The 10,348-nt window shown below is 38.4% G+C and overlaps 1 protein-coding gene and 1 non-coding gene across 3 annotated transcripts; both read left to right on the forward strand.

Annotated features, from left to right (window-relative positions):
• The first annotated feature begins 880 nt into the window (after positions 1-880).
• On the forward strand, positions 881-9,811 carry glipr1a (GLI pathogenesis-related 1a). 2 transcript variants are annotated; one of them, XM_067427521.1, is made up of 6 exons: positions 881-1,113; positions 5,199-5,447; positions 5,545-5,663; positions 7,116-7,201; positions 7,275-7,301; positions 9,518-9,808. In XM_067427521.1, the coding sequence occupies exons 1-6, from the start codon at positions 946-948 to the stop codon at positions 9,667-9,669; spliced, it is 801 nt and encodes a 266-aa protein (XP_067283622.1). In that variant the 5' UTR covers positions 881-945; the 3' UTR covers positions 9,670-9,808. The 2 variants fall into 2 exon arrangements, with proteins under 2 accessions (XP_067283622.1, XP_067283623.1); XM_067427522.1 differs by lacking the exon at positions 7,275-7,301 and having other exon boundaries at positions 9,518-9,811.
• Positions 7,518-7,592, forward strand: trnaa-agc (transfer RNA alanine (anticodon AGC)). Its single transcript has one exon. It is a non-coding gene; the product is annotated as a tRNA-Ala (tRNA).
• Positions 9,812-10,348: the final 537 nt, after the last annotated feature.

Consider the following 10,348-nt stretch of genomic DNA (forward strand, 5'->3'; position numbering starts at 1 on the left):
TAAATATTTATTTTTATTTAGTTTTTTACTTTTAGTACTTAATTTATTTCCATTAGATTGACATGGCATTTTCATTTAAGTTGAACATTTATTCGGATAATATAATTTGTAATAAAAAAAAAATTTCATTGAAAAAACGACTAATATAAAATAAATGTAAAATATAAACCACAATAGACATTCATCTGTGTTATTTTAGTAGACTTTTATAGTATTACTAATATTTACAATATTCTACAAATTTATTTATTTTTATAAATTCTTGGATGTTATTTTTAGTTGCTTTTGTCAATTGTATTTATTTTCTATATTTCCATTTAGCTTTATTTTTATTTCAGTTTTAGTCATTTTTGTACTTCAATTTCACTTCAAATTCAACTTATTTTATTCCAGTTAAGGCAAGAGTTGTTGTTTTTTAGTTCAGTTAATGAGAGTGACTTTTCAGTTAACAGCACTGACATAAATTATGCTTCGATGTTGACAAAAACATTTCTGGTCAGAGAAAAACATGTTTCTCATGCATCACATCAGAACTGCTAAATAAAGCCCTGCTCTCATTAGAAAGGGGAAACATGACGATGTGCAAAGAGCTACACCACATATGCATGCAGGTTATGATGCTCAATATGCTGAAGAACATTTTAAATGATTTTAGTTTTGCAAACATGATTGCACGATTAAAATTACTTTTGTGGTTTAGATCCCAAATTCATAAATCATGGTATTAAAATCTTCATCCTTTGCATTTACCCAGTTAACCTTGCGATAACCAGCGCTCAAATGGTGAGGCGGAGGAAGTGGTTTACCACAATGCAGTGCGATGTATTTCAGCCGCACTGCTGTTTGACAGAAGCAGAAGTTAGTAAAAAAAACACACCAAGTTAGGGCAATGTTCACACCACTACCAGGAAACCGCTCTCACTCAATCATCAGTCAAACTCAGTGATGAGGGACTTTATTTACGTTTTGATTTCTGTCACAGTTCTACTAAATGTGGTTTCCACCGAGCCCTTCTTCGATATCAGGGATCCAGCATTTATTGAGGAATGTGTGAGAGAACACAACATGGGCCGCACCAACGTGAATCCACCGGCCAGCAACATGCGCTACATGGTAAATATGAGATGATTTTGATGTCTCTAATCGGAGACCAGCAGGTTCAGATGGAGTCTTATACAGTGTAAGATGTTTTAAACAGAGCTGGACTTACTGCCGAAAGCATAATCAGATTAAAATTCACATCTTTTAGTTAAGAGATTATGTGTGAACAGGGGTTTTTAACAATATACACTTTAAAAAATGTTAAATTGGATCAGGCAATTAAAGTAGTTGCATTACCTGTAAATCATCAGTATGATGAACACATACGAGGTGCGAACGAACTGACTCACTGGGCCAATCATAAAACTTGTTTTTCTATGTTTTTTTATTTTTTGGTATCTTTACAACTGTTTTAACTCTCCTTGTTTTTAAATTTTAATTCATACACATTCTTTTCTCTCTTCTTTTCTGCATATGTTACCACTATTTTAATTCATTTCTATGTAAAGCACTTTGAATTGTCATTGGGTATGAAATGTGCTATACAAATAAACTTGCCTTGCCTATGTTAAACATGTGCAGCTAGACTATGGAAGGCCAATAGGGCCAAAACCCATGAAACTAAGGGTGTACTCACACTAGGCACGGTTGCCTTCTACCGTGCCTGAATGCGATTCAAGACGTGCGCTAATTCACACATTTATACGTTAATCAGCACTTATAGTCCCTGGAAAAATTAGTTTTATTTATAATGATTTCATCTGAAAAAGGTGTCACGTGTCTTGAGTGTGTCTGATCATTATAAGGCATCATAATGAATTCGAACACTGCAGAAAATGTACAAAAGATTCATAAGGCTTAAAGGGTTAGTTCACCCAAAAATGAAAATTCTGTCATTAATTCCTCACCCTCATGTCCTTCATCTTCAAAACCCAAACTAAGAGATTTTGATGAAATCTGAGAGCTCTCTGACCCCTCCATAGACAGCTGTTTGATAACCACTTTCAAGGTCCGGAAAGGTATAAAACATCATTAAAATAGTCCAAGTGACTACAGTGGTTCAACCTTATTTTAATGAAGCGACGAGAATACTTTTTGTTGAGCAAAAACAAACAAAAGTAACGGCTTTATTTAAAAAAATTCTACGCAGTTTCCGTTGTCAACAGTGCAGCGCTTTCGAGATCTACGGCAGCCGATGCGGTTCACATGAGCATGCGTGTGATGACCATAGACTATGAAAAAATATAAACGTAGTGTCCGTGACGTCACCCATAGGATTCCGATAAGCCGTTCTGATGCTTAAAGTAGGGGCGAGCTGGGCGTCGCCATCTTGCGAGCGAGTCATCGTGTGTCACTCCCGGATAACAGAAAATGGGCAAAAGGGCGGGGTGTGGACGAGCTTAGGAGACGCAATGACTATAGAGCAGAGGTCACTAATAGGTGGACCGCGGTCCGGATCCGGACCCAGCCGCCGTTCTGTCCGGACCCGGACCAATAACCCCTAAATTATTTAAAATGATTTACTTTTGACGGAGCGTTTCTATTTTAATCGGCGCAGTTTTTCTAGCATCTATGGTACTGGTTTAGCGCGGCCCAGGAAACTCACAGACCAATAGCATGCGTTGTAAATCATGTCACGTGATGCTACTCGAGTCAGACAGTGAGAGATACACACAGACACGCACAGGGAGAGACGAGACGAAAATGAGATAACGTTTCACATGGCGTGCTCTATAAAAAGAAAAGTGTACAGCGAAAACAGAGCTTTAATCAAGAATGGACAGATTCTTACATGTTCATTCTTCCCACGGGCAGTTCAAAACCAGTATGTCTCATATGTTCAGAGACTGTCGCGATTATTAAAAGTCAATTGAAGCGCCACTAGCACAAATCTTTTGACCATACATACCCACTCAAATCCGCACTGAGGGCACAGAAAATAAACGATCTAAAAGCCCAATATGATCGATCCAGCAGAATCCTAACACATTCATCCACTGCCCAACAACGTGCTAACGAATGTTCCCTTAAAGTTGCTTGGATTTTGGGCAAACATAAAAAAACCTTTACTGATGGAGGGGTTGTCAAGGAGTGCATGAGTGCGGTAGCTGAAACCTTATTTGAGGGAAAACAAAAAGAAGACGTGTGTAAAAATCAAGCAAATATGAAAAGAGAAGGAGAAAGAGAAAAGGAGATGTTAAAGCTGTTCAATTGTTAATGTGTTGAAATTGTTTATTTTAAAATGTGTTTAAACTTAAGATGTGAAAGGGAGTTAACTAAAAAGTAAAAGGGAAACTCAATCTATACTTTTTATTTCATTTTTCTAAAATTAAGCACTTTATTTTGAGATGCACTCTGTTGTGTTTTATTTATTTATAATTTATTTTTAAATGCAGCCTTTATTTTATTTAAATTGATAATTTATTATTAGAGTACGTATTATTTCCCTACAGCTCAATAAATAAACAGACAATAAATATTGTTGAAGTATTATTAAATTTACTTTCATTTTATTTGACAGTTGTCTCTTGACTAGGGTTACTTACATATTTTCATACAACTACTAGGCTGTGGCACTGAATGATAACACAAGTTAGACATTGTGATGTTGCGGACCTTTGGTTGCTGATTTTTTTTCTAACTGGACCTCTTAGAATTTTAATTGAATACCCCTGCTATAGAGGGAATGCATCAACGTCACTTTCCTGCCGTAACGCCCCCTCAGCCGGGGCTGAGTGGCAGAAGAGCTGCTGCGTGACTGGAGTTAATGGAGGAAAACACGAGTAAAGCAAACAATCCTAACAACTTACCAAAGATTCAGTGATCCATGGATAATGATATGCGGCCAGGAATCATGTTTTCCTGACATTTTTAGGAGCCTGATTTCGACATGAATGTTTATAACTGTCATTCATCAAATTTATCGAGTGAATCCCGCATGTATATGTGGATGGGTTAGTGTTTTGAAGCGTGTAGTGGTGGTAATATACTTTATATTCACTAAAAGCTGTCACTCATTCAATAAACGCAATCTCATAAAGTTCCGCAGTGACGTTGGTATACAATGAATCTCTTATTTTCACAATGTCTGCACTTACAGAGGATTGCTGCGCGTGTTTAACTGAACTCAGCGCCTGGACAAACTCAAGCGGTGAGTGATTCCAAATTCAACACCCGTGATTGGCCAATTCCGTTGCAGAAGTCTACAAACATGTCTGTGATTGGCTACATTACTCACCGAGGCGAAAACATGTTGGAAATGTAATCATTTGACAAGTGCAAATACAGATACACACTGGATCTTTTGCTAGCTCCTTTTCGCTGATAATACGCAATTATTACAAATTTTTACAGAGGATTACAGATCACAGACAAGCAGTTATGGGCAGCGTTTCACTCTAAAAGCAGAAGCTGCAGCAGGTGGCAGTGGTTTGAGTGAAAAAATTATACGCTATTATCAAGTCCATCTCTAGTCCGGAACAGCGATGACTATGCGGTCCGTGGACAAGCCGGGCCTGGTTTTGTGTGTTTTTGCTGTATTCACGCTGTAAACTAATGCTGCCTCTCAGTCTTTCTGCCACTCAGTGGGGCGTAATCACAGTCGCTCCAGCTGGCGGTGACGTCACGTGCATTCCCTCTATAGACGACGGATAAATGGCTATCCACCTGTCACTCAAAGTAACCACGCCCTTAATTATGCAGAACTTTAAGTGTTTATATAACTTAAACGAATGAGTTATAAAAAAAATCACCCACCCCACAGTTGTCATGAAGGTCAAAATTAGCCGTTTAGACCAAAACCACAATTTGTACCAGGTTGTAAACATGTTTTTTTCTGCTGTAAAGTTGAGAATTTTAACATGGGGCTCAATGAGATTCTGCTCCTTCTGGAGCCTGTCTCTAGTAGCCATTTGAAGAATTGCAGTTTACATTACTTCCGTAATGGCTTCAAGAGAGATCGCGGGAGTTTGCCGCTTGGTGATGACGCAGGAGTTGCACTGTATTTACAATGGAAGCTGTATAGCACCGGCTAGAATAGATAATTTGCAGGTATGCATGTGGGTCTACGGATTGTTTATAAGATGAAATCGTATGGGTGCAGAGCATCCACATTAATCAGAAATGAAGCTGTAATGCGCGTATGTGTCTGTGTGCAGACGTGGGATGAAGGGCTGGCGGTGACGGCGCGGGCCTGGGCCAGATTCTGCATCTTTAAACATAACATTCACCGTAAGGAGGTGAGAAGGGTGCACCCTACGTTCCCTTCTGTGGGTGAAAACATCTGGGTTGGATATCCCTACAGCTATTTCACAGTGAAATCTGCAGTGAAGTCTTGGGTGGATGAGGTCAAAGATTACAATTACTATCAGAACCAGTGCACAAAAGTGTGCGGTCACTACACACAGGTATACGCTCAGATCTGGTTAAAGCTTAACCGAACACTCACGCGTCCAAACATAAGTGAATAAACCTCTCTGTATTGCTTGTTTTCTGCACATTAAGGTTGTTTGGGCTGATACGTATAAGGTTGGTTGTGCCGCGCAGGCCTGTCCAAACGGGGTGGCTGAAACCGGTTTCTCAACACTGCCAGCAATCATATTTGTGTGCAACTATGCAACAGCGTAAGTAAAAAAAGCAGACACATCAACACTTCAGCATCAGTAAATCAGCTTTGCAAGCCAATAAAATGGTGCTGTTTTATTATAATTGTAAAATGCACCCCTTCCTTTGATGCATGGCTAAAAGAAGTGTTCACTTGCATTAAATTGGAAAAAATCAGACTGTCACTCACTGGTTCTTTAAGGGGGGGTGAAACACTCAGTTTCAGTCAATCTCATGTCAATCTTGAGTACCTATAGAGTAGTATTGAATCCTTCATATCTCCAAAAAAGTCCTTATTTTTATTATATTTATAAAAGAAAGCCAGGCTGTACCGAGTCTTTCCGGAAAAAAACGAGCGGCTGGAGGTGTATCGTGAAAGAATGACGAGCGCGCAGCTAGTGCACGAGAGCTTCTGAAAGCTGACATCGCCAAGCGTGGAAAAGAAAACGTTACCCTAATAAACAATGGCTATCAATCAGATTCAACTAATACAGATATAATCCAGAATCGGATTCGAGGGCTAAAATAAAATTGAACAGAATAAGCAGCAACAGCAGGACGTCCGTCTCGGTGGTATGGACTGTATTTAGTGGCCTGTCAACATTTGCGTTTGTTTACTTGTGGATTGTGGATTGTGAGGACATGATTTGGTTTATGGACTATTGTATGCGACTAAATCTTAGCAATCGCAAGCAAAACGGTTTTTCACGTCAGACTAGTGTTATAGTGTTACATAGAAAAACAATGGAGTAGCGCATTTGAATGTGCTTTGTGTGAGCTTCACCTAGGTTTATGTTTGGGGTGGCTTTACAATAAACAAACAGATACCTATAGTGGTCAGCTAAACAAATGTATTTAAACACACGCCATAAATGATATCACATGCTTCATTGATAAATTAACTATACGATCGTGTTGATCACTGATGTTTTACTCACGCGACGATAGCCAACAACATAGACATTTGAAGCAGTTTTACTCACCACCTGCTTCCAAAGCACGATTGTGAACCTTTATAGTCACCGCTCCATCAAAAACACACTTCTCTGCAAAATTGAGATGAAAACTTTTTCAAAAAGTTGATATTGCTTAAATTACTTTGAGTTAAAGTAATTTGAATCCATATGTTACTATGATCATATCATACTTTACAGTGTATTAACTCTTCAAATAAAGTCCATAAAAATAGGGGCCAATGTACTGGGTTAATATGAAATCATATTTTGAATTATGCATTGCATAGAGTTATAACTTAGTTGACGTTGAAGGAAATGGAAATTTTGCAATCCCAGTCTTTTCTGTTTATCTATGGATGTTTGTCTGACAGTAAGGTTATATCAAACGAATGCTCGTTGGCAGGTTTATTGCAGGTGTACCAAGAATAAAGAACCACATGAATGCCTTTTAATGAAAAGCAGGAAGCCGCAGCATGTTTTGGTAACGTTTGCTAAGCCTGAACTTGTTTTCAACAGAGGAAATTACCAAGGTGAGGCTCCATACACAACAGGGACCCAGTGCAGCGGCTGCCCTCGAGAGACGTGTGAGAACAAACTCTGCCGTAAGTGTCACTGACAAACACACTCATCCTTTTCAGCAATACTTTACATCACATCTCTCTCTTTCTTTCACAGGCAACTCAACCCGCGATGCGCTGCAGAGTAAGACACGTCCTGATCTCTCAATCTGAATCTACTCTGATCTGTTCACTCACAATAATGAATGTCTGACCGTCATCACGCAAAATGCCAGGGTTTTTTTTATTTAATTTTTAATTACCCATTTGCTTGGTCACTCCAAAAAAAGCTGGGTTTTTAATATTTTTACTTAGTGTTGGGTAGTATCTCTATAACTCAGCTGCTGGGTCATCACATGAGGCTTTCCTGTAGCTCAACCAGTAGAGCGTGGCGCTAGCAACGCCAAGGTCATGGGTTCGATTCCCAGGGAAAGCAAGAACTGACAATAATGTAAAAATGTGTACCTTGAATGCTATGTAAGTCGCTTTGGATAAAAGCGTCTGCCAAATGTGTAAATGTAAATGTATCACATACCTATCCAGCGTTAGGTCAATGTAACCTAATGTTTGATAGTCCGTCCCAAACCGGTTACAACTGGACACGTTTTGTCAATGCACATTTTGTGTTCTGTTCTAAGAGAAAACTTCCTGGATGAAATTAAGGTTTGTATTACATTTATTTAATTATTTAATTAGATGATCCCTATTTGAGACTGATGGTATGAATGCATCACATAAATCCCGTGCTCCATGGGCACTGTTATTGATAGAGGAAAAAGCAAAAGTTGTTTTACACTCCGTGATAAAGGCCAATTAAATATTTTGCGGCAAACAGAAATACGTTCAGTTATCCAGATGGCGACAACTTGACGTGATCAAATGTAAAAGTGTCCTGATTGACTGATGAGCCGATCGGCGATCGCATATGCCAAGTGTAAACGCAGACAGAATACGTTACCTCTACAGTAGATTATTTATGATAACAAGCTAAATAAATAACAAGCAAGTTACATTAGACGCCGATCTCATGCAGTCAGACTGGATGTTTATAAAGCAGTCAAGCCAGGCTTTTTGGTGAGGCACACACTGTTTTTGGGCTGGTGTCCTCTCTGCTTGATTCGTCACAAATGTGTTTCTACAGAGTGCGCCATACTATAGACTAGCTAGACCGATAAAAATGACTTTATTCAACAAACATAGACCGGAGGAAGTTCACTTCGGGCCAGGTGCGTAACCGTAACCGTGGCAAAACGCGTTCATCCGATGAAACCGTTTATAGCAGTCTGGCTCCATCGTAAACGTTTGTGTTGTTCTCTGACTCCCAAAGATTAAAATCGGCTCCAGTCGAAGGAAAGAGTCTGTTAGTGTGTTCAGTTCAGTCTCAGAAGGTTTAGCTAGTCGTTCAGTGTGTCCCCGATTTGAAAGATGTTTGGAACCATTGATGCCAATTAAGATCCTTTATATTAAAGAGAGTAGATGACGACAGGACATTAATATTATATTTGGAGACACTTAAAACTAGGGCTGTGCAATATATAGAAATTATCGAAATATCGCAAATGTACATATCGCAATATGCATATCGCAACGGCACACAATATCTGAATGACATTAATAGGCAACCACTTCAACAGTGTGAAAAGTGTACGTTTTAGGTTGTTATATAGCAGAGAATAGACTGGACACACAACTACTAATACTTATGTGACTTGCTTGACGTTAAAAAGAGTTATTATACGTAATAACTTGCGAAAAACAACTCCTTGCAGTCTTGCGCTTTTAACACACATACACACACACACACACCGAAATATGCGCACCCTCTCTGAAAGCATGTGATCCCTTCAGTTCGGCTTTGTGTCTTGTTACACACTCGAACTACCAAATACACACACACATTTTTTTTTTTAAATGTTTGCTAAAAGAAACACTCCTGGTCACTTTCAGAAGTTGTAGCGATGCTTTCTTTTCCCAGAAAGAATGTGAAACAAATGGTATCGTTCTCAGTTTTTAAATATTTTTTTAAATATAATTAAAATAGATTTTACACACTAATAGCTATATCGTATCGCATATTGAACAAGGTACTGCATATCTGATTTTTTTTCAATATCGCACAGCCCTACTTAAAACGTAAATCATATTTCCGTTGTTTATGTATTTAACACAAAAAATGGACAAATGTCTTTAAAACAATTCTGGTTCACTAAAAAAATCTTGGTTCTGAAGCAAAACTAGTTGAGAGACACTGAAAATGCAATTGCATTCAGACATTTGTGAGTGTTTTTGGGGTGGATGTGGTGATCTTTTCAACAGCATCCTGCTATAAAAGTGTCTCTAAGCCTGACTGTGTGTGTGCAGGTTATAACTGGACTCCTGACTGGGACCCTGCGCTGTCTACCTGCGGCGGCTTCTGCCTGGCGGTTGTGATTATCAGACTCGTATCCGTCCCGCTCACGTTTATCAGCGTTTACTGCCTGCAGTGCCGTTACAGCCTGTTTGCATACGAGTGATAAAGCTTAAAGTTCATATTCAGACAATGACACATTTCCACTGGGAAAGGGAGGAACATGAACTCTCTGATGCACATTTTCCACAATTAAATTAAAATAATAATTAAGAAGAAAATTATGCATTGTTTTTTTTTTTGCACTGACTTTCACAAAAGTTTAACACGTTTAAGCCACAAATTTTCATTTCTGCAATGCAAAATCCAATTCTCATGAACTGTCGAGTATCTATAGATCACAGTAATATTGTAAACACTTTACAATAAGGATTCGTTCACTAACAGTTATTAATATATTAGGTAAAATGAACTACAAATTACACAGTATTTATTAATCTTTTAGATAAGATTAGATAATTATTTCCGATGACTTATCTTACGACATTTAGAGTTGTTTATGTCAAGAATGTTTAGTTATTTGTATTTATTCTTACCTTTTAAGCAAAAACTCAACTTTTGCTGCGTCCCAATTCGCCTACTTATACTACATCCTAAAAGGATGTACTCTTTTTGTGAAGAAAAACTTTTGTCAGGTTAAATATTGATAGTTGGTCACTCAAACCCCTTTATCTAAACTTCTCTACGTAACTGTCGGACTCGCACATCCGCCATATTTGTAGTTTTTAAGCGCTTTTTATCCACGTTTGTAGTCCTAATCAAATCCTTGTCCAACTCGCAATGGG

Source organism: Pseudorasbora parva, chromosome 20 (assembly GCF_024679245.1).
Source record: "Pseudorasbora parva isolate DD20220531a chromosome 20, ASM2467924v1, whole genome shotgun sequence".
Lineage (NCBI taxonomy): Eukaryota > Metazoa > Chordata > Actinopteri > Cypriniformes > Gobionidae > Pseudorasbora > Pseudorasbora parva.

Coding starts and splice junctions, on each gene's coding strand:
- glipr1a (XM_067427521.1), top strand. CDS start 946: ATGAGGGACTTTATTTACGTTTTGATTTCTGTCACAGTTCTACTAAAT. Junction 1,114..5,198: donor CCAGCAACATGCGCTACATG/GTAAATATGAGA, acceptor GTCTGTGTGCAG/ACGTGGGATGAAGGGCTGGC. Junction 5,448..5,544: donor TGTGCGGTCACTACACACAG/GTATACGCTCAG, acceptor CTGCACATTAAG/GTTGTTTGGGCTGATACGTA.